The 25,717-nt window shown below is 35.9% G+C and overlaps 1 protein-coding gene and 1 long non-coding RNA gene across 2 annotated transcripts; one reads left to right on the top strand and one right to left on the bottom strand.

Moving 5' to 3' along the window:
* The first annotated feature begins 15,061 nt into the window (after positions 1–15,061).
* Positions 15,062–16,477, top strand: LOC125648195 (cerebellin-2-like). Its single transcript, XM_048875159.2, has 2 exons — positions 15,062–15,597; positions 15,928–16,477. The coding sequence occupies exons 1-2, from the start codon at positions 15,150–15,152 to the stop codon at positions 16,350–16,352; spliced, it is 873 nt and encodes a 290-aa protein (XP_048731116.2). The 5' UTR covers positions 15,062–15,149; the 3' UTR covers positions 16,353–16,477.
* Positions 16,478–16,626: 149 nt separating this feature from the next.
* Positions 16,627–21,083, bottom strand: LOC130047399 (uncharacterized). Its single transcript, XR_008796295.1, has 2 exons — positions 18,039–21,083; positions 16,627–17,520 (listed from the first exon to the last, which is right to left on the bottom strand). It is a non-coding gene; the product is annotated as an uncharacterized LOC130047399 (long non-coding RNA).
* Positions 21,084–25,717: the final 4,634 nt, after the last annotated feature.

Consider the following 25,717-nt stretch of genomic DNA (forward strand, 5'->3'; position numbering starts at 1 on the left):
TAGGTCAAATGCTGCATGGCGTGTTTCATACTGATTCTTAAGCTGTTTTATACATGATTTTTTAACTACGGATTTCACTGTTTACCTTATGAAGATATAGGGCTTATGGCGGGTTTAACTGGTCAACAGGGGATGCTAACTTCTCACAACTACATTTGTAGACACATAATCCCACCTCTGGTGTGTCCAATAATCCGTGTTTGCCCTACTCTTAATTTTGTATTCTTTAAATGAGTTATGAGATTAATCGCTGTTCGTATTCTTTACGTTTTGAAAATCGGTATATAAAGAACAGCCTAACAACTGGATACAGAACCTCTACTAACAAAGGATTATATTGCTCTCCTTTGACCGATTCAGTTATGTTATCAACCAGTGGATATTATTATCATCACGTGGTGTTCATATTACTTACAGATAAAAACGGGATTATTTTGTCACTTGATATTTCAGATTACTTAGATACAACCGATGTAAGCTTTTATCAATGTAATGTAATGGACTTATCAGAATAAATACAGGCTTGAAGTGGAGGATCTGCAGCGTAACAGGCAGAACCGATTATGATTGATTGTTTTCCGTCCTGTCGATAATTTGTCACTGATATTGAGACGTCACAAGCTGTAGGTGAAATACCACAAATTTAGAACCCCTGTTTATTGCTCAGGCCGTAACAGTGAGGGATCTGTCACGTGCCAACTCCTGCCGCGACACCGGACCTCCGTGATGCCGAGCGTTTGGCGAAGGAGCAATCACTACCTATGTTAGTGTCATTGTCTTAAAGGTTTGACGCGGCCATGGCACGAGTGGGGCTCGAACTCGTGACCTCCCGCTCTACCACTGAGCTACTGCGTCCGATTCATATAGCCAGTTATGAAGAAAAAGCTTCTATTCGTAAAATGCAAGATTTCGAATTTCTGATTTAAAAACAAGTCTTTACTTGAATACCGTTCGAAATACAGCTTACGAGCCGTTTTAATTACTAGGAATAAACAGTCAAGAGGTACCTTGTACAAAGACGGTTATTAACATCAGCTTTAACATGATTGGTCAATCGATGTAAATTGAGTTAGATTATATGTCCTGTTAAACATTCCCCAACAAATCCCAAAATCATTGATCACGCGACTGAGGAGATTAGCGTATCATAGAAACTTTCCTTGTGAAGATTTAGATCAAATGAAATCAATGTGGCTTTCCAATATTAGATGAATTAATCAATATGAAGAGTCTGTTACATGTAACAAACTCCGAAGCACTTTATTTTCCCGTCAAACACACCTGATCCGAGTCAAAATATATTCATTACATTTATATTAGAAATTGAACTAAAATGTCTGAATACAAAGGTTCAAAATATACATCTTTTTCAAACAAATTCCATTTGAGTACTTACTCCTTTGGGGGCTTTAATAGCAAAAAGTTCTCATACTAGTCTTTCAAGCAATACAAGCTGTAACTGATGGCATTTTTTTTAACTATCCAATTATGCATCAATTAACTCCTATTGGTATAACTAATACAATTCCCAAGATCTGAAGAAAAATTCAGCAAAATAAACAAGGGAATATTGTTTGAGAGCATACCTACAATGAGCGTTTCTTATAAACCGCCATTGCGTCGTATACACGGAATGGGAACGATGATTGCCGAACATAATCGCGTTTCTGAGACTGAGGTCATGTACAAAGATGGAGACTGACGTGGGTAGCTACATGTTTGTTTGTTTAAAATATTACATCTGTAATTACTGATAGGATGACAATGTTTCGTGAATCGACATTTCCTGCTGATTTGATGGGTTTATTGATTCAGATTCACTCTGATTCCGTTAAGTTATAAATATGTTAGATATTTGTTGTTTTATTTTTCAATTTATTTACTGTCAGTTACAGCTTGTATTGCTTTCACCGAAACCGCCGACACTGCTGCGACTGGAAACAAAATAATCATAACCAAAGTAAAACAAAGTATATTTGTTTTTCTATCATATTATCCAATACACCTATTTCTCCATCTACATATCTGTCTGATTAATCTAGCTATCTTTGCATTTATCACTATATGTTGTATATACATGTATATGCAACCCTGTGACGCGTTGATTGTGTGTATATTTATATGTTGTAGGACCCCTTTCCTGTGACGCGTTGATTGTGTGTATATCTATATGTTGTAGGACCTCTTTTCTGTGACACATTGATTGTGTGTATATCTATATGTTGTAGGACCCCTTTCCTGTGACACATTGATTGTGTGTATATCTATATGTTGTAGGACCTCTTTTCTGTGACACATTGATTGTGTGTATATCTATATGTTGTAGGACCCCTTTCCTGTGACACATTGATTGTGTGTATATCTATATGTTGTAAGACCTCTTTCCCGTGACGCGTTGATTGTGTGTATATCTATATGTTGTAGAACCCCTTTCCTGTGACACGTTGATTGTGTGTATATCTATATGTTGTAGAACCCCTTTCCTGTGACACGTTGATTGTGTGTATATTTATATGTTGTAGGACCCCTTTCCTGTGACACGTTGATTGTGTGTATATCTATATGTTGTAGAACCTCTTTCCTGTGACACGTTGATTGTGTGTATATCTATATGTTGTAGAACCTCTTTCCTGTGACACGTTGATTGTACATGTATATATATATATATATGTTGTAGGACCTCTTTCTTGTGACACGTTGATTGTGTGTATATCTATATGTTGTAGGACCCCTTTCTGTGACACGTTGATTGTGTGTATATCTATATGTTGTAGAACCTCTTTCCTGTGACACGTTGATTGTGTGTATATCTATATGTTGTAGAACCTCTTTCCTGTGACGCGTTGATTGTGTGTATATCTATATGTTGTAGGACCTCTTTTCTGTGACACGTTGATTGTACATGTATATATATCTATATGTTGTAGGACCTCTTTTCTGTGACACGTTGATTGTGTGTATATCTATATGTTGTAGGACCTCTTTCCTGTGACACGTTAATTGTACATGTATGTATATCTATATGTTGTAGGACCTCTTTCCTGTGACACGTTGATTGTACATGTATATATATCTATATGTTGTAGGACCTCTTTCCTGTGACGTGTTGATTGTACATTTATGTATATCTATATGTTGTAGGACCTCTTTCCTGTGACACGTTGATTGTATATATGTGTGTGTGTTGTAGGACCTCTTTCCTGCGACGCGTTGATTGTGTGTATATCTATATGTTGTAGGACCTCTTTCCTGTGACACGTTGATTGTGTGTATATCTATATGTTGCAGGACCTCTTTTCTGTGACACGTTGATTGTGTGTATATCTATATGTTGTAGGACCTCTTTCCTGTGACACGTTGATTGTATATATGTGTGTGTTGTAGGACCTCTTTCCTGTGACACGTTGATTGTGTGTATATCTATATGTTGTAGGACCTCTTTCCTGTGACACGTTGATTGTGTGTATATCTATATGTTGTAGGACCTCTTTCCTGTGACGCGTTGATTGTATGTATATCTATATGTTGTAAGACCTCTTTCCTGTGACGCGTTGATTGTATGTATATCTATATGTTGTAGGACCTCTTTTCTGTGACACGTTGATTGTACATGTATATATATCTATATGTTGTAGGACCTCTTTCCTGTGACACGTTGATTGTACATGTATGTATATCTATATGTTGTAGGACCTCTTTTCTGTGACACGTTGTGTGTATATCTATATGTTGTAGGACCTCTTTCCTGTGACACGTTGATTGTGTGTATATCTATATGTTGTAGGACCCCTTTCCTGTGACACGTTGATTGTGTGTATATCTATATGTTGTAGGACCTCTTTTCTGTGACACGTTGATTGTACATGTATATATATCTATATGTTGTAGGACCTCTTTTCTGTGACACGTTGATTGTGTGTATATCTATATGTTGTAGGACCTTTTTCCTGTGACACGTTGATTGTACATGTATGTATATCTATATGTTGTAGGACCTCTTTCCTGTGACACGTTGATTGTACATGTATATATATCTATATGTTGTAGGACCTCTTTCCTGTGACGCGTTGATTGTGTGTATATCTATATGTTGTAGGACCTCTTTCCTGTGACACTATAGATATGGTATTATTATTATATCTATATGTTGTAGGACCTCTTTCCTGTGACACGTTGGGATACACATGGGATTCCATTCTGACAATTTGTTACAAGCTTCACACTGTGAAAATGAATCACTCTAACGCCACGTCTCAGTGTCTCTCTGAACACCCCGGAAGCCGACTGCTGCTTGTCGACTCCGATCTGATGTACAAGTTCTACGTCAACATAATGGGTAATGAATCATTTTATCGATTTTACGTATCTTAACTGCTTAGTTGCCAACTTTGCGGTACACTGAAATGTATCACGTATGACAGAGTTTGTTTTCATCCGTTGAGCGACCGTTGTGAGGTCAATTAAGGTTTATCTGTCTGTCTATTTCACTTTGATTTTCATATATTATTCCAGAAGGACAATGCTTTCTTATAAAAATTAGAAAAATTTATATGTGACGTCATAAACATAACATCAGACGGCGAAAAAAATGCATAATTTCTTAATATCCGTGGGGTGTTCGGAGTTGATCGAGACACTGTTAATTTTATTTTCTAATCCACTTTTTGAGTAAAAAAAAAAAATCTTTTATAATTTTTTAATTTTTTGTGCACATACCGGTATATCAGATATACATTATTATTATATCCAGAAAAAAGAAACAAGGCATAAGCTGAAGGTATGTGGGATTTCAAAGAGAGAGAGAGAGAGAGAGAGAGAGAGAGAGAGAGAGAGAGAGAGAGAGAGAGAGAGAGAGAGAGAGGGGGGGGGGAGAGCAGTTTCCACTGATTCCATTGGGCATCAAACTTATCCTTTTTACCATTTTAAAGTAATGTTATAGTAAAATTGGTAGAAACGTTTTAAATATATTTCTTACTCGCGGTATTTCCACAAAAGCGTGAAAAGAATTCAAATGAAACGTCATTTTCCAATATCGTAGTGACGTAATTTTGTGAAAATTTTATGGAATATATATTGTCAAGCTACATATGTATGAAAATTTCTTTACGACGGGACGATGGATTTTGACGGAGCAGCGGTCGTGCATATGTATATGAATTTCTGTTTAGAACTTGGTAGGACGTCAGACTAATACAATAAGGACGAACAGTGTCGAGGCTTTAGTTTATAACTGACATAAACGATTTACCGACAAACTATAAAACCAGAGTGAACACAGAGGAGGCGGGAGACCGTTAGTTATCACAAAAGGAGTTACATGTGGAGTCGTTGAAGAATGACGCGCGTCAGACTGTCTTTCTCTGGATCAAATCTGGGTTGCGTGGCATTGAATTCCGTTTCTTCAGATAATTAAAACAAGCTCTTTTATGCTGTTGGATTTCATGATCTGGATAGGAATTGGTGCAAAACTGTACATGTAAAGTGATTAGCACGAGAAATGAGTCCCTTTAAGCGGGGTATTGAGAGAGCGAAAAATAAATAACATTAAAATTGCGTTATAATGACGTCGAAAAATTCTTTTGACTGCTGCAGGTCAATTGACATATATAAGATTGCGTTTGCAGCATGACTTATTTCATTATGCAATTAACTAGAAATGTGAGAAAATTTCATATACAAAATGTAAAACTTATACGGTACCAATTTTGATGCACCAGATGCGCATTTCGACAAATAATGTCTCTTCAGTGATGCTCAACCGAAATGCTTGAAATCCGAAATAACTATGAAGTTTTAGAGCTAAATATAGCCAAAAACAGCGTGCCAAAAAAGTGGAGCCAAATTCGCCCAAGGATAAGAGCTATGCATGAGGGAGATAATCCTTAATTTTGAAATGAATTTCTAAATTTTATAACAGCAATTTTAAAAATATACATCCGTATTTTCAAGCTAGTAACGAAGTACTTAGCTACTGGTCTGTAGAGACCCTCGGGGACTAACAAGTCCACCAGCAGAGGCCTCGACCCAGGGGTCATAATGTAAAACTTATACGGTACCAATTTTGATGCACCAGATGCGCATTTCGACAAATAATGTCTCTTCAGTGATGCTCAACCGATATGCTTGAAATCCGAAATAACTATGAAGTTTTAGAGCTAAATCTAGCCAAAATCAGCGTGCCAAAAAAGTGGAGCCAAATTCGTCATTCTTGATTAAATTTTATTGAAATTTCATAGCATTAATTATCTCTTTCTTTTAAGGAGTTAAAGAGAATATCTCAATATTGTCCGAACATGTCTACTATATCATAATACAAGTAATGGCGCGACATTTGTGACCATGATGATTTTGTCAAAGAACGTATCATAGGATCAAATGCTGTCTGACGTGTTTCATACCGATTGTTAGGCCGTTCTTGACACACATATTTTTACTACGGATAACTCTGTTTATCTGATCTACATATAGGGCTCACGGTGGATGTGACCGGTCGACAGGGGATGCTTCCTCCTCCTAGGCACCTGATCCCACCTTAGATATATCCAGGGGTCCGTGTTTACCCACCTCTCCATTTTGTATTGCTTATAAGAGTTATGAGATTGATCACTGTTAGTTATCTTCGCATTTCAAAGAACAATTAAATTTCAAAATTATTTCAATTAAAAAATATATTGCTAGAAACGTTTCGATCGGATAGATTAGTCTTACACAATGGTGTTTTGAATAAGAAAACGATTGCTCTTTACTTAATGTATCTGCGTGTTCACAATTTGTCCTAGGAGAAGGTGTACCATTTAGGATGATTCGATTTTATATCTTGAAATCTTTCAAAATACCGCAAGGTACTTAAATGTAATTCGTGTTTTCTATACTTTACATCAGAAATCCACGAAATAGGACCATTGTATCTTCAAGGAACGCGGTCTGTTGATGCAACCTTCCTAGATGATGAAGGTCGACCAATGACGTACTTCCGGTGGTATCATGGGGAACCATCTGCCAATGGAAACTACCTTCGCAGTGACTCATCCTCCAAACTCCAGGAGGTGTCGACAGGTGCCAATCCATACCAATTCATCTGCCAAATTTATGGAGTTCTCTGAATATATTGTATTGTGATGAAAGTGTTTTTGTACGCATTCGTACGAAAACGAACTGAGTTTTTCTGACTTTCATATCTTAAGCGCATTTTCACTAAAAAAAAAATCATGTATAACATTTATTATGGTCATAGATTAATCCATTAACTAATGGCACTAAATGTTCCCTTGTCATATTTGTGTGTTCTGTTGATCATGAAAGATGAAGATAACGAATAGTTACTAATTCACTTTATGTCGTGGCTGCTCTATGCTATGGAACTAACTGATGGTGAACACATTGTGGATACTTTTTTAGAGTTTGTCTTCCGCGGTGTGGATGAAAATAACGGACAGTGATCAATCTCCTAACTCCTACAAGCAATATGAAATAGAGAGTTGGGCAAACACGAACCCCTGGATATACCAGAGGTTGGATTAGGTGTCTAAGAGATGTAAGTATCCCATGTCGACCGATCATACCCGCCGTCAGCCATATATCTTGATCAGGTAAAAGGAGTTATCCATAGTCATAATCAATGTGCCAGGAACGGCCTAACAATCGGTATGAATAACGTCAAACAGCATTTTACTCAATGATAGATTGTATTGGCAAACTAGATCGTAATAACGACCATAGAATTTGCGAAGTGCTGACTTTAAAAGATACTATTGTAACTCCTCATCATCAACTTGTTTGTCAGTATCCTGTCTCGATTTGAAAACTGATTATATGTAGAACAAGCTCTTGCGTATCGAATCAGTTGAGATATATACATACCATATGCAGTTGATAATGGAATATTGCTACATAGATATGTGCAGTTGACGATGGAGAAGCTGAATTCACCCTGTTTGTCACAAAGTTGAGTTGTTAATTTGACGTTAATATATGTTTTCAATAAAATATCTAAGTATGAAGCAGAAGTGGATAACTATGTGGTGTCTTTTTCGAGTTCACAGGGATATATGGAATCAACATACGAATGAAAGTTATTATTGTTAATTGACAAAAGGTCGTCGATATATTTAAATGTCAAATTGAAGGCCACAGCAAGAGATTTTTTCTTTTTACGTAGAAGTTTGTGAATAAATTCTGCTTCATATGAATATAAAAACAGGTCAGCTAACAAAGGAGCACAATTCGCGGCATTGGGAATTCTAATAGACTGTTGGAAGACCTGATCACCAAAGACTACGAAGATATTGTCAATGAGGAACTCTAGCATATGCTTTATTTCAACTTTAGAGTACCTGTGCGTAGAATCAGAGTGGTGTTTAACAAAGTAATTTTTGGATGACTGATCACTAGGTATAAATATTTCCGTTTCCCATTTTTGTTGAAGAAGCAATTGTCTATGATGTCAAAAAGTCTAGTCATTAATTTATCGTGAGGAATGGTTGTGTAAAGTGTCGGAAAGTCATAGGTTTTAATGTTATTGATTTGGGAAAAGTTTTGCGATTTCAAGTTTACTAAACGTTCTTTAGAATTTTTTACAATCCACATTTGATTAACACCACAACACCATATGTGTTCATTTAGAATATAAGAGTAAATCCGACTGTTGATATTGATTATTTTTACCCAACTTAAGAAAACATTTTTCCAAAACACATTTATTCTTTTTGATAAAAATAATAGTCAGACCCTTTTTGTAGTAACTTCGATTATTTCAATTGAAAAGTTGATTCTAAAAGTTTAATCCATTTGGTATCAGGATGAACTATTCTTTTAATCCAAGATACTTTTAAGGCTACTATGAACTCAAGATAATCAATCATTTTTATACTTCCAAATCTATAATCCCGGACAACCGTATTTTTCTTAATTTTATATGTACTACCCCCCCCCCCCCGAAATTCAAACATCTCAATCTCAACCTTTTTTTAATATTCTTGCCCAGGGTTGGATAAGGTTAGTATTAAATGCTTAAGTTTTGGAATAAGTAATGGTTCAATACTTGATAATCTTCCACGTGGTGTTAGTTTCCTTTTTTTCTACTGATCTATTAATTTTTGAATACTTGATAGCTTTGGAATGCAATTAATATGAATCATCCCCCAGAGGTTTACAGAAAATGTAATTCCTAGCATTTTAAACTGTGTATTGTTCCAGTTTAGTTTCCAACTAGAGTGGTGAAATATACATTTTGAAAATTTCTTGCACCCTATCAACACCATGTTTGTTTTTGAAAAGTTTATTTTTAATCCAGAATGTTTTGCAACAAAAGCTAGCTCTCTTAAGATATCATCGATGGATTCCAGTGACTCATCTGAAAAAAGTGTCGTCTGCATATTGTGATAGTTTATACTCTTCACATTTAATTACAATACTTTTAATATCTTTATTATTTCTTATTAAGATTCCCAATATTTCTGCACATAATATAAAGAGATGTGGAGATATTGGGTTACCTTGTCGACAGTCTCTTTTGGGGTAAAGAAACTCAGACATTATGTCATTTTGTGTAACATATGTATAAAGTTGCTACCCATCTATCAATTGAATGTTCAAAGTTAGATATATTTAATGTTTGATTTTTAAAAAATCCACGATATTGTTTCAAATGATTTTTCAAAATCAATTAGCATCAATAAACCAGGAATGTTATTGTTTCTATGTATTGTAGTAGAGCATATATCAGTCGGATATTTTCACCTAAAAATCTGCTTTTTATAAATCCATGTTGATAATTTTGTCTAGAATTTTTGTAATTCGTTCAGCGCTATTTTGTATACGACATTTAATACACTAATCGGGCGCTAAGTTTTTTTCCCCAAATATTGTTTTGGCTTACTTTTGCCTTTGGAATACATGTTATTACACCCAGTTTGTTTGGTTCTGAAAATTGTTGATCTTCATATGACTTATCAATTGATGTTGTTAGAAATGTTCCAATGTCCTTCCAAAAGTAGTTAAAGAACTCACAAGAAAAACCGTCTGGCCTTGGACTTTTGTCATTTTTCATTCGTTTCAAAAAGAAAAAAAAAGAACCTTTGAATTTGTTACTGGACCTAAGCTATTTGATTATTCTTCACATTTAAAAAAAATTCATATAAGTTTAACCTTTCATATATATTTTCTGACTCGACAGTATTTCCTTTTATATATAAGTTTTCATTAAAAAGTTTTATTTCATTTAAAATTTCATGTCGAGATCAGACGATTGAGCCATAATCTTTTTCAACTCTTGGGATTTGCTTATTTGTATAGTTTCTGGATACCATACTTAAAAAATATTTTGTAGGTTTTTCTCTTTCTTCTATCCATTTTATTCTTGATCTTAAACATTGACCTTTAAATTTATGCTACCTTATTTTTTTCTATTTCTTTATGTTTTTCAGAGTGTTCTTCACCAGAAGTTTAATACTTATTCTGTTCCAATTCTTCAATTCCCGTTACGAGTGCAGATTCGTTCTCATTAAATTTCCTTTTTATGTATGGTGCATACAAATTGTTTTACCTTGAATTTCAATCATTAGCGTATCCAAGAATTGTTGGTCATTCATAGTGAAGTTAACGTTTTCATTTTATATAAGGAATATATTTTCTAAGATATAGGCAAGACATGAATATTGTTTTTTAACATCTAAAATCTTTTTCTTTATCATTTCTACATAATCTTTATCCCCTAATAATGAGTTGTTAAATTTCCAAAACCCTTGACCTTTTTTGAATTAATTTAATTTGCAATGTAAAACTTATACGGTGAATGATCTGATCGGTAACTGTTTTCATAATTAATGCTTGGCATAATGTGCTGTAGTGCTGCTGATATTAAGAAGAAATTTAGTCTACCCTGGCCCCAGGACCATAAACTGAGAATATTCATAAGTTTAAATTTCAAACCCAGCTAAGTTTTGATATAATGTTCATAAACAAATACAATGCTCAGTATATGTATGCATTTGAATTATTTTTCTTAAACCTGCAGTTTTTTAAACATCTGTGTAGATAAATCTTAAGATATACGTAAACAAAATTTTGACTTAAGTCTATTCTCAGCTTATGGTATTGGGACCTGTTTAACAGGATTTTTCCCTCTCTATGTATATCTTTTTAAGTCGGGAAGGTTGGCACGGAATGTATCTTTGAGATTTAACGCAGTCATGGACATCGTTCATATAAAAGACCAAGAATAAATGATGTCACGTTTGATTCACTTTTGCCTTGCGTCAACAGACAATTAGGTCCACATCATATTCGTACAAAACTTCACTCTGTTCCATTGAGAGTTTTACACACGTTATTCGAAGTAGCTATGGCTAGTCTATACTTGGATTTTTCAACACTGAATATAAACTGAACTCTATGATTATGGATGTTGCCCATCACAGGCTCTTTAAACCAGCACGGACCATGGATGATATTCCTTCCAAATCATGCCGCCAGTTCCTTAAGCTCCAATTTACAAACAAAGGAATAGATGCCGTCAACATAAGCAACATTCTTCGCCATAAAAGGGTTCAGTCGTGTATTCCAACTTATTTCAAGTTCAAGTCTACACCCTGTATTTCCTACAGCTATACTTCTACTATTGCATCCAAACTTTAATTATAAACAAACTTTGCAGTGCCTAGATAGAGATCATCTTATACGTAATCCACCAACGTGTTCTTGTTCTTCATATTTTTTTCAACTATAGTCCAGCTGGACATGTCATTACTGGTGATGTTGATTTAGTTGAAAATGAGGACCTCAAATCACTTATTCTAAAAGGTCCTAAATACAGAGAACCTCGGTCTGTTAATTGGTGACAGAACTTCATCTCTATTATGAATTATGTTGAAGATTATGCCAGACGATGGGCTAAATATGAAAAAGAAGAACTTGATACATTGTCAGAATGGGTTAAAAGCATGAGGAATATTAAAATCCCGCATTCGACATATGAAAACCAAAGTACGTACCATCTATCCTTCTGTGTTTAGTAAACCAGAAGTGAGAAAGAATTAGATATGTTACATAATATGTTTGGTACCAGCTGACAAAGCTAGTAACAACATTGTCTTTGTTTGTAAGGCTCATTATTACAACTGTATTTTCAACGAACTTGGCATTAATTCCAACTTTGGTGATCGTACTTATACTCCAACTGCCCTTTCAAAACATGAAATTCTTCAAAACCATGCTTCAGTTTTAGACACATTTAATATCCCAGTCAATGGGTTGAGTGAATATGAGTTACCATACCTATACTGGATTCCTAAACTACATAAAAACACTTACAAAGATACATTGCTGGATCCGGTAAGTGCTCTACCAAGCCCCTATATTTGCTCCTCACGAAAATATTAACAGCTGTGAAGGAGAAACTTCAAACTTACTTTGCGACTACATATGCCAGAAGTGGTGTTAATCAAATGTGGATTCTAAAAATTCTAAAGAACTTTTAGTAAACTTGAAATCGCAGATTTTCCCCCAAATCAATAACATTAAAGCATATGAATTTTTAACACTATACACGACAATTCCTCACGATGGATTAAAGACTAGACTTTTTGATATCATATACAGTTGCTTCTTCAACAAAAATGGAAAAAGGAAATATTCCTATCTAGTGATCAGTCATTCAAAAACTTACTTTGTTAAACACCACTCTGATTTCACGCACAAGTACTCTGAAGTTAAAATAAAAAAATATGCTAGAGTTCCTCATTGACAATATCTTCGTGGTTTTTGGTGATCAGGTCTTCCAACAGTCTGTTGGAATTCCCATGGGCACGAATGGTTCTCATTTGTTAGCTGACCTGTTTCTATATTCATATGATGCAGAATTATTCAAAAACTTCTATGTGAGAAGAAAAAAATCTCTTACTGTGGCTTTCAATTCGACATTTAGATATATCGATGATGTTTTGTCCATTAACAATAATAACTTTCATTCATATGTCGATTTGATATATCCCTGTGAGCTCGAAATAAAGGACACAACAGAGTCGTCCACTTCTGCTTCATACTTAGATATTTTATTGAAAGTAGGCATTAACGACAAACTTCCAACTCAATTGTATGACAAACGGGATGATTTCAGCTTCTCCATCGTCAAATTCCCATATTTATGTAGAATATTCCATTATCAACTGCATATAGTGTTTACATATCTCAACTGATTCGATATGAAAGAGCTTGTTCTGCGTATAATCAGTTTTTAAATCGAGGTAAGCTACTGAAAAAAAAAGTGGTTGGGACAGGGGTTTAAACATTCACGATTGAAGTCAGCATTTCGCACATTCTATGGTCGTTATAACGATCTAGTTCGTCAATACAACCTCGCATTGGGTCAAATTTTGTTTGATGTGTTTCATACCGATTGTTAGGCCGTTCTTGGCACATTGGTTTTGACTGCGGATAACTCCGTTTACCAGGTTATAGGGCTCACGGCGGGTGTGACCTGTCAACAGGGGATGCTTACTCCTCCTAGACACCTGATCCCACCTCTTGTGTGTCCAGGGGTCCGTGTCTGCCCAACTATTTATTTGTATTGCTTATAGGAGTTATGAGTTTGATCACTGTTCGTTATCTTCACCTTGCATCTTTGAGATTTAATTAATTTCAAAACCTCGGCACTGGTCTTTGAATTATTGTGAATCTTGTAATCCATTGAATCTAGTTCCTTACCTAAAACAAGATTAAAGTCACAGCCCATGACTATATGCTGAGTTGAGTACACTTCTACAGTCTTATCAACTAACTCTGAGTAGAAACATAGTGTGTCAGAGTTAAAAACATAGATTTATCAACAAAAATGGTATATGCTCAATAATAACATCTAACATTAAATAGTTACCGTTATCATCCTTAAATTCACTAGTGATTTCAAAGTCGATGTTATTATTTACAAGTATCGCTACTCCCTTTGCATTTGATTTGTAAGAGCTAAAGAATGAAAGGTGAAGATAACAAACAGTGATCAATGTCACAACTCCTACAAACAATACCAAATAGATAATTGGGCAAACACGGACACCTGGACACACCAGAGGTGGGACCAGGTGCTTAGGAGAAGTAAGCATCTCCTGTCGACCGGTCACACCTACTGTGAGCCCCATATCCTGATCAGGTAAACGCAGTTATCCGTAGAATACTTTGTATCCCCATTGTGTTTTGATCATTTTCTCTTTTTCAGTAGAAAAGTGTGTGTCTTGCAAAAAGTAGATATTATAATTTTTTCATTTGAGAATTCGAAAATTAAACATCTTTTCTTTTATTTATGCTACCTAGTCTCTGACAGTTTAATGTAAGTATTTTATGATTGTTTCACTTACGTTTTTATCCATGATAACCTGAGTTCAGACAAGAGCTTTGTCCTGTTCAGTGTATATGTATCTCAAAGGAAAGAAAAGAGAATAGAAAAAAAAACATTGAAAAGAAGACTTTTGAAAAAAACCAAAACCAATTATTGAATGATGAGTAAATATTGGTAGAGCATTACAGGATGAAGGGATAGATGATTGTTATGCCGTTCTTTCCATACCGAAGTAGTCCGATTACCGTATCAAGATATAAGGGTGACGTTGAGTGAAAACCTTCAACAGGAGATGCCTACTCCTAGAAACCTGATCCCACCTCTAGTGTGTCCAGAGTTCCGCTTTTGTCCTATTCTTATTTTTGTATTCTTAATAGGAATTAAGAGATTGGTCACTGTACGTTAGCTTCACTATTAATAGATAAATAAGCATATATTGTTTGTTGAATTTCACAATGTTTCAAGATTGGAAAATGTGTTTTGTTTCTACGTGCATGAACAATTTCTGTTTCGCTTAATTGTATTAAAATAGAAAAAGATGCATCTTGAAATATATTCCTTCAACGGTCATTGAAATTAAATGTAAAGTATCATGTGTTACGTAGATAATGTAAGTGGGTCGTGGAACAATTTGTTCTAGATTTGGAGGATCTGAACTTAGCTCCACTTCACTAGTGGTATTTCAACTCTATAGACAGTGATAACGAATTTATTGACACAGGAAGAATATATATTTTCACATTCTTTCATCGTCGTTCTAGAAGTGCACTTCAGGTACTTGTATATTTCACATTGCCCTTTATATTTGCAAGATTGGAACATGTATACAGCAGTCATTTTAGTGACCATTTTGTGTTGTGCTTATGGATCGCGATTGGGTGATTCAAATGAAGACGGGATAGGGTGGTTGGAGAAGGCTGTTAGTGGTCTACAGATGTTGCAACACAAACAGGATATTTATATTCAAAATATGGAGGAAAAACTCATGTCACAGGAGAAATTACTTCATAGCAACCAAAGACAAATTCAAGATCTGGAGAGAAATCTCATTAGTTTGCAAAGAAACAAACGATATCCGAAATATACAACGAAATGTCAATGCGATGGGGAGGTTGGTTCACAGCACGTCCTGAAGAACGAACAGAGAACTATTCATGAAAATGACACATTGGTCGGTGTAAAAAGTCCTTCAAGAAACCTTAGTTCGACAAGGGATGAAATAGATTTAAATGGCAGACGTTCTAGAACAAAACGTCTGTTAATGCCAGGTAATTCAATTTGAATGTGTATTTTTAGTGAAATATACCTGTAAGAGATCTTGGTTTTTTTTTTCTTTCGTGTTGTTTTTTATTTTGTGTTTAGGTTAGTCTGCTGAATTGAATAGTTATTCATGAAACTCTTGTGGCATGGGAAGACTTCTACATATATATTCAAAGAGAAAAGAATATTTGAATTTAAAGCAACGAGAATCAAATGATACAAGCTAAACAGTCATCTATATTTCACGCATCCAGATTTGTGATTGCGCAGGTCAAACAAATTCAAGCACATTTCTAATAAAGCAGAACGTTCATGTCTACTTTCATTTTCTACTTTAGTTTCTAACACGCAGACTAGAGCAGCATTTTCGGCGTACATGAGTGCAAATGAACCAAACCCCAGTAATGACCACATTCTGGTTTTCCGATCCGTCCTCACGAACATCGGAAATCACTACAACCATCACAACGGAATGTTTACTGCTCCCGATCACGGTGTCTATGTTTTTACATGGACAATAGTAATAGAAGATGGAAAATATATTCGTACTGAAATTCTAGTAGACTCTCACACTGTTGGAACAATGTACACAAGCGCATATGGAGTTTCAAACCCGAGAACTACCAATGAGGTAGTGGTTGTAGAAGTCAATGCGGGAGATGTCGTGTTTATCCGTACCAATACAAACGGTCCCATTACGGGAGACATCCTGAGCATTCCTAGTGACTTGCGGACGACGTTTTCTGGATGGAAACTTTTTTGAACAGACCGGTGTCAAATAACAAATGTGAAAGCAATCATTGGAACAGGATTTCTTGTATAAATTTTCCAACATGATAATAGATAGACATGTTATGATTTCATATTAAATGTATCGAGTTTATTCAATACTACGTTTGTATTGAATTAATAATTACAACATAAGGCAGTAATACCCATTGAAAGGACATGTGTTACTGGGTGATATAAAACAATTTTCCTTTTCACAAAACTTCTTAAGATTAGAATATACTGAACAAAAAAAAGAAAGGTATGGTCAGTTCAGTTTGCTGCCTGTTATTTTATAAAAAATCTAAAGTTACAGACATCCTTCGTAATCATCACAAAGTACTAGCGTTTAACAGTATCTTAACTTGGATATAAAGCAGTATCGTATGTGACCTGTATTCAATACTGCAACACATCTGCGACGCATAGATGATGTGCAGCGTCTAATGTCATTCCCGGGATGCTATTCCATTTATCATCAAGTGCCGCCGCCAGTTGCTGAAGATTCTGTGGCTGGATTTTGTGCATCCTGACTCTTCTCCCTAACGCATCCCACAAGTACTTGATTCGATATAGATCCGATTTTGAGGGCCAGTCTAAAATATTGACATTATTTTGGTTCAAGATGTTTCTTCATGCTCATGTCGTGCGTAAAGTTGCGTCGTCTTGCTAGAATGATAATCCTGAACCGTTGTTATGCAGGTACACTACCGGTACACTACATATACTGGAGTGAAAATTCCATCTCTGTATTGTTGTTCTGTACGAGTAACATTCACTACAAAAAGTGGAGTACGATTTCTGTCACAAATTAGTCCCCAAACAATTGTAAGTTTACCCATAAATATGTCTACTTCCGTCACACAACATCCGATAAACATACTCCATACGCGGGTCCTACGGTCGGCGACTTTCAAATATAAAACGAGACTCATCACTGAACATCACTTTTGTCCAGTCTTGCAGTCGGAATTGCGAATGATGGCACTCACAAAGTCGAGTGTTCTAAAGCTGATCTGTAAGTTCCATCCCTTTGTACGATGTACTGATACCCCCAGTTCAAAGTCAACTTCATTCTAAATGCACATCTTTATTATTCTAGTAAACATCTCAACATACATCCATGTGTACATGTACGAATACGTGTTTGTGTGTGTGTTTTACTGCAAATATACAAAAATAAAAATAAGTATTTCATAGCAAAGACAAATTACCTAACATTTGATAAATGTTACTCTAGTAAACAAATACTCTTTCAACCTCAGTAAGTAACATTATTTACAGTAAATATTATACATTTGTACTCTAGAAAACCCGTACATAATGTACAAAAAACAAATTCATTTGACTAGAAAGTGAAAAATTTTATGTTATGAGAAACTACAGAATTATACACATAAATAACTAGAGGAAAAATTGCAGAGTGCATAAAAAATTCACATCACAAATTTCACAGCATAATTATATGTCCTTCAAAACTATGAAAGTTAATATGAACTATATTATCATATACTTTGCGAACGTTACGATAAAGTTATGAATTTTCATCACAAACGTGCTCTTTATACATGTTACCAAAATGCACTTTCGCAGGTAAACACATTGTAAACATTCAACTAACAATATGCACGTAAATTCTCTTGTAAAATAATTTACATATAAAATTTCAGGTTTAACTTACCGTCTTAGAAGTTTCTCTCATATGAAAATGTAGGGCATTCAGCACAGGTGACTAGTAAATCTAAATAGCTGGTAAATTGTACTGAAGCTAGTGCACCCGCGAAAAGGTAAAATCCAAGCTAAACCGGATCAATGTAATATTCAAATAAAATTGGAAAATGCGGAATTGAAAAATCCGGAGAAATGTTTTGTACAATGTTAAATGGGCCATAACAATCCAGCCCCCTAATTGTGAAACATTATGTGACTCAATTACAAAATCCACTTTAAAAACTAGCTGAAATGTATATACATGGCAAATAAATAACTTCACCAGATGACAAATAATTGTTCCAAATAAATAATAGATTTGAAATCAATTACAACAGTTTCAGTCACTGAATTACTTCACAAATCAAGGTTCATCTGTCTTGAGAACTACACAAAGTTTGTCTATTGGGCGCATCAAAATGTGTGTTGCTGTTTTCACTTTTACTTGAAGTACTAAACCGAAACGACCAGGAATAGTATCGAGAACTATAGCCATGGGTCATGAATTACGAGGAGCGTTCGAATCAGCTACCAAGATCACATTACCGACATTCAGGTTCCTTTTCACCTTATGCCACTTCTGACGTTCTTGCAGTTATGGTAAGTATTCTTTCACCCACCGACGCCAAAATAGATTGGCCATGTACTGCACTTGCTCCAACGACATCTGCAGCAGTTGTCTGTTTTCATAAATATAACAGGCGGTAAATTTGGCTGTCTTCTCATCAGCAATACAATATTTAGTGTCAACATCTCAATGTCATTATGATTATGATGATCAGAATTTCTGGTTATGGGTCTATCGTTAAGAATGGACTCTATCTCACACATGAGCGTATTAAGTCCTTCATCGTCCAGAATCTACTCTCAAAGAACGCTATTCATAACGCTTCTTATGGTCCTGATGATTCTCTCCCATACACCACCATGATGAGAAGCAGCTGGAGGATTGAATTGCCATCAACAGAATGTTTCGCTGCAGCATTGCTTCATGAATCTGAGACACATTTCAATCATTGATTGCATGTTTCAGTTCACGGTCTACTCCAACGAAGTTGGTAACATTGTCCGAGCGAATTTTTTTTTTTTTACTTGGCCTCTCCGCGCAATGAAACGACACAAAGCGTTGATGTAAGAATCTGTTGACAAAGATGATGCAACTTTCAAATGTACCGCACAGCTGGCTAAACAAGTGAGTTCACGGTCTACTCCAACGAAGTTGGTAACATTGTCCGAGCGAATTTTTTGTTTTACTTGGCCTCTCCGCGCAATGAAACGACGCAAAGCGTTGATGTAAGAATCTGTTGACAAAGATGATGCAACTTCCAAATGTACCGCACAACTGGCTAAACAAGTGAAAAGAACACCATAGCGCTTCATGTGACATCTCTTCAACTTCACCTAAAATGGGCCGAAATAATCCACTCCAACTCGATAAAAGGGCGGTTCATCAGGTATTAAACGATCCTCTGGTAATTGAGCCATTTTCTGTTCTCCAACTTTGGACCTTCGACGACGACAAACTACACACTTCGAAATCAGCCTTCTGATGGATGAAGATGCATGTATCAACCAGTTTTTCTGTCTTAACACAGAAAGCATATGGTTTCTGCCGCTGTGTTTCAGTTCATAATGTATGTAAAACTTACACGGTACCAATTTTCTTAATATCAAATTTGACATATGATGATTCTTGGGTAAAACAATTGGATGTTTGGTTTCTAAAGGCATATTGGCTCTGTGTAATCTACTTCCAACACGAATAAGCCCATTGCCAAAAGTGGGGTCAAATTTTCGGATATTGCTACCTTGTTTCACATGATGTCCTTTCTTTAGATCATCAATTTCAGGTGCAAATGACTTTCTCTGGATGAATTTCAAAATGGAGACTTCAGCTTCTTGCGAATCCTGAGTTGATAAACTGTAGCCATTCGTTCCATTGTTTACAATATTCTGGTGTCTTCTCATCCCATCTTAACTGACACTTACAAAGTTCCTGAAATAAACACCTGGCCTTCAGTGTGAATGGGGCTAAAAATCCCAGGGGGTCAATTACACTACTGACCATGGATAAGATACCTCTTCTTGTAAATGGTTGACTTTTACTGTCCACCTTGAAACAAAACACATCAGACTCAACACACCACTGAATTCCTAAAACTCGATTAATAGGAAGTGTCACGACTCAAGTCCAGATCTTTAACTTCCTTTGCCCTATCCGTGAACGGAATGCAGTTCATAACCTCTCGGCTATAACTAATCCATATTGTAATGCGAAATCCACCTTTCATGAGAAGATCTTGTAACGCACACAACAGAGATGTTGCTTCAGACACCGTTTTCACTTATTTTAAACAGTCTTCCACATAAAAGTTTTTAAGCACAGTGTCAGTTACTTGAGTGTCATAGAGTCGCTCACAATCCTGCGCTATCTTTCTTAAAGCATAGTTTGCACAACTCGGCGAAAATGTTGCACCAAATAAGTGTACTACCATTTAGTACTCAACAATATGTTTGTTCGGATCTCCATCTTTCCAACAAAGGAATCTAAGGAAACTTGCATCTTGTATTGGTACTCTGACTTGATAAAACATACTGTCAGTGTATCATATAATCACTACTTCTTCCTGTCTGAATTAATCTAAGAAGCGCTCCGATCAGAGTATTCGTAAAGTTCGGTCCTTGCTATCATTGATCGTTTAAGGAAGTTCCTTGGTATTGAGCCGCACAATAAAAAGAAAATCTCAATTTCTTTTTTCTGGGATAACGTACTCCATGGTGAAGTAATTACCATACTCGTCCATCATCCTGAGCAAGTTTCTCATCAGACATGCACCTTTACTGCATATCCTGCATTAACAATTTTATCTATGAACACACAGTAGTCCTTGTGAAAGTCCATCTCACGACTGAATTATTTGTGAAGTAATAACATTCTCTGTTTAGCTTGTTTCCTGTTATTCGGTAAACACACATTCTGTGTCTTGAAAGGAAGACTAATGACGTAATGTCCGTCCTCAAAATAAATCGAGTTTGGCACATTTTCTAGGAATGTTCTATCCTCCTTAGCGGGCTCACACTTATCATCGATAGCCCTTTCGTTAAACTCATGGTTGAACTGATTACGAATCTGTTCCTTCAAATTGGGCATGATTTTTGCATTGACACCATTAACAAACATGAATGTATTATAAGCTCCATCACTTGAATTCGAATGATTACCAAGCCTAGCAAAGTTTTCACAGCGAATGGTCCATTATCAACACTGGGTATGACATCCCATGGTTCCATTGCTTTTGGCGCATTGACACCAATCAGAACACCAACGTCACTATCTATTCTAGGAAGTTCGACACCACTGAGATATTCATAGTTTTCAAGATCCTCCAATGAAATCACATCCGACCTTGATGCAGGTAAACAAGGCTGTATATAAACTGGTGGTAGTTCTAACACATTACAGACCAGTGGCTAAGTACTTCGTTACTAGCTTGAAAATACGGATGTATATTTAATTGCTGTCATAAAATTTAGAAATTCATTTTAAAATTAAGGATTATCTTCCTCATGCATAGCTCTTATCCTTGGACGAATTTGGCTCCACTTTTTTGGCACGCTGTTTTTGGCTATATTTAGCTCTAAAACGTCCTAGTTATTTCGGATTTCAAACATTTCGGTTGAGCATCACTGAAGAGACATTATTTGTCGAAATGCGCATCTGGTGCATCAAAATTGGTACCGTATAAGTTTTACATTCAGTCCATTTAGGTCGCATATTTCTAAATCAGAAAATACATGCAAGTCTGTTTCTGTTGTTGTCCCATTGTTATGAGATTGAGGTTCATTTTCTTCCCTTCAACGTTTGATGCATTAGCTATTCTCCAAACAGAATGTCGCGTTACTTCCAGAGTCAAGAAAGGCATAAGTCACAACGTATTTGTCACTGAACTTTGATTTGAGTCGAACAGGCACAAATGGTAGCGCTTGCTTTCCAGCCCCCATATTAACAGAAGAACAAAGTTTCATTGTTCATTAATTCTGGTGAAACTGTATTTAGTTCTTCAATCTGTCGAGGATCAACATTTGCAAACAAAACACCCTTTTTATCATTTCGGGAAAATTAACAAAAACATTCATATAAAAGAAGAGGTACTGTGAGCAATGCCCACTAAGAATACCAACCGCTAACCCCAATCGCCCTAAGGGTGTTGTTAATAGGTATAAATTACCTCTTTCCTGAGTGTAAAAAAGAAAGGGCATGACAAAACATTGGGTAGTCTCTTCTCTAGGAGTGTGCTTGACCTTTGAACTTTTGACCCCACAATCGATTGGGATCATCTTCGTTCCATGGGTAGTCAATATGTATAATACGGTGACTGTAGGTGGAAAGGATAACGCTTTAGAGCCCGGACACCATATTGCTACTTCGATGTCCAGTGTGCTTGACCTATGACCTTTCGACGCCAATTTCATTAGGGAACATTTACGTCCATGGGTAGTCCATATGAATTATATGGTGACTATAGGTCCAAAGGATAAAGCTTTAGAGCCCGGACCCCAAATTCGATAGGGAACATCTTCGTCCCATGGGTAGTTCATATGTATGATATGGTGACTGTAGGTGGAAAGGATAACGCTTTAGAGCCTGGAAACTATATCGCTACTTCGATGTCCAGTGCACTTGATCTTTAACCTTTTGACCCCAAAATCAATACGGAACTATGATATGGTGACTATAGGTGGAAAGGATAACGCTTGAAAGCCCGGAAACAAGCGCTTCTACAGACGGACGGACAGAAAGACGGACAACTCGATTCCAGTATACCCCCACTACTTTGTTGCGGGGGTTTAGTAATTGAGAGCTTGTATCACTCTTTCGATGGTGAAATCATACTTCATAAGAGGTGTTTAATGAGCCATTAAATTAAATTTTGGTGTAATGAGCTACCTCAAAATAGCAAAAGATGCATCTTGAAATATATTCCTTCAACGGTCATTGAAAATAAATGTAAAGTATCTTGTGTTACGTAGATAATGTAAGTGGGTCGTGGAACAATTTGTTCTAGATTTGGAGGATCTGAACTTAGCTCCACTTCACTAGTGGTATTTCAAATCTATAGACAGTGATAACGAATTTATTGACACAGGAAGAATATATATTTTCACATTCTTTCATTGTTGTTTTAGAAGTTGTGCTTATGGATGGCGATTGGATTATTCAAATGAAGATAGGATAGGGTGGTTGGAGAAGGTTGTTAGTGGTCTACAGATGTTGCAACAGAAACAGGATATTTACATTCAAAATATAGAGGAGAAACTCACGTCACAGGAGAAGCTCCTTCATAGCAACCAAAGGCAAATTTCCAGATCTGGAGACAAATCTCATAAGTTTTCGAAGAAACGAACGATATCCGAAACAAGTGTTTTCGATGATCTGTCAGAATGAAATATACAAGGGAAATATTTGAAATTTAAAAGCAACAAATCAAATGGTAGCAAAACTAAAAAGAAAAAATGCACCGGAGTGATGAAAAATATAACAATAGACGGTTTATAAACACTGTAATTCTTTATAATTTTACGCTCATATATTTCTGAACAAGTAAAATTACGTGTTTACATAGTTGATAAAACTTTATGCATATTCGGGGCAGAGTGACACTCTGATGGGTGTGAGGCAGAGAAAACATTTTTTAGCCGTACAAGACTTTTTTGTCAAAAAGCAACATATTCGATTTAGTTACAATGTTTATCAGTCAGCAGAATGATTCAATGTGTGATAATGCAGAAACCTGCAGATGCCTGTAGGGCACAACGAACAGACTATCCAGCACTTGTTGACAAAAATTAGGGCTAATTTCAGGGATATATTAAGAAATGTTTGGGCTAAAATTAGGAATTTTATAACTAAATGAGGGTAGTTTAAACATTTGAATGGTCTCACATTTGAAATTAAACAATATAGAAGCTCACAAAAATATTTTAAGTAGAGGAAGGGCATCAATTTGAAGTTCCTGGGTTCCATTTCCCAGCTTCTTTGTCACAGTTACAACCAATATACAAGCTTGAAACATGGACCCACTGGTCAACTGCCTTTTACTCCATAATCTGAAAAGATCTGCAAATTACGTTAAGACACATTTAGCATGAATGTAATTTGAAAATCGCTAGAGTAGCAATATAAAAATACCAAGAAGAATTGTTTTAGCACACTAAAACTGATGTCTCCCTCGTATTTTCCATAGTTTTAAAACATTTTTAAGGATCATCTTTAAAATGGAAAATTTAAGAGTTACGGTACATAACAGTCACCTATATGTATATGTACTTCCACCAAGGAACAGTGTTATGAATATACGATAGTAAATGAAACTTATAACTTAACAGTTTCAGATACCTGACCTTCACATTAGCCTCAGTCGAATGCTAGTTAAATGTAGACAAGAGTGACTCATTTTAATTCTATCATTTGACCTTTCTATAAAAGAAAAAAAAATAGTTATGGTCCGGACAAAATGATGCCCCAAATTTCTATTATTTTACCATTACATAAAAGGTCAAAGATCATAAAAATGGCACACGACACACTGTCTTATCATGGTATACTAATATATCAATTGCCTAAGTCAAGGAACCGCCGCGGTGATCTAGAGGTAGAGCATTCACCCCGAATGCGGAAGGTCGGGATTGAATCGTGGCCGCGACAGACCTAAGGCATCAGGTGTGAATGTTATGGGTCCTCGTACATGACCTTAAAAACGGATGTTCCGTGTCACAGTAGGTGTGGCACGCTAAAGAACCCTCACTGCTCAATGGTCGTTAACGCCTAGCATACATGTAGGTCTAGATTTGAAGCCCTTCAGCGGTATTCGTGACGTCTCCATATGAGTGAAAAATTCTCGAGAGGAACGTTAAACAATACAAATCAATCAACCCAAGTCAAAAAACAAAAATGTTATTGTCTGGACCAAAATAATATCTTTGACCTTTATATAGAAGATCAAGAACAAAGGTAATCAAAAATGGTACGCGACACACTGTTTTATCATGGTATACCAACATAACATGAAAGAAGAAGAAGAAAAAGAATTCACACTAAAACAATATGTCCCCTTCTTGGAAGGGGAGACATAATAATTAGGAATTGACATGAAAAATTTGGGTTTTTAAAAGGAATTTTAGCAAAACTAAAAACATCTTAGGATTTTCCAGGAATTTTAGAGCTGTTGGACAGTCAGGATGAAACCACTCTATGATATATATAATGCTGGTAACTCAATTAGCGTTGGCGTACAATCAATTACATGATATTACTAATGACATACTTATAGTGTGCACATTTATAATGACATACAAGCACTGAAAACTCAACACCCAAAATGTCGGATCTGAATATAGATACGAGGTGAAATAAATAAGAATATACATAAAGCACTAAAAATGACCGACAACACGAACACTGGGGAACTGTCAATTTTTTGGGACAACTAGTGCAGTGGCCACGAGGTGAAATTCTAAGATGATCCCAACCAAAGGTAGAACAAAGTACAACCTATTTGATTTGATGCAGAATTTTGTCTAGATTATGGAAATGATGGTTGTAGTCTAATAAAATATGTTTGACTTCGGATTTTCTGTCACAAAGTCACA

The sequence above is a fragment of the Ostrea edulis genome, chromosome 6 (genome assembly GCF_947568905.1).
Source record: "Ostrea edulis chromosome 6, xbOstEdul1.1, whole genome shotgun sequence".
NCBI lineage: Eukaryota > Metazoa > Mollusca > Bivalvia > Ostreida > Ostreidae > Ostrea > Ostrea edulis.

What these genes read in the sequence shown, in the direction of transcription:
- LOC125648195 (XM_048875159.2), top strand. Translation starts at nt 15,150, where the DNA reads ATGTATACAGCAGTCATTTTAGTGACCATTTTGTGTTGTGCTTATGGA. An exon ending in AAAACGTCTGTTAATGCCAG is followed by an intron (nt 15,598 to 15,927) that starts GTAATTCAATTT and finishes TTTCTACTTTAG; the next exon opens with TTTCTAACACGCAGACTAGA.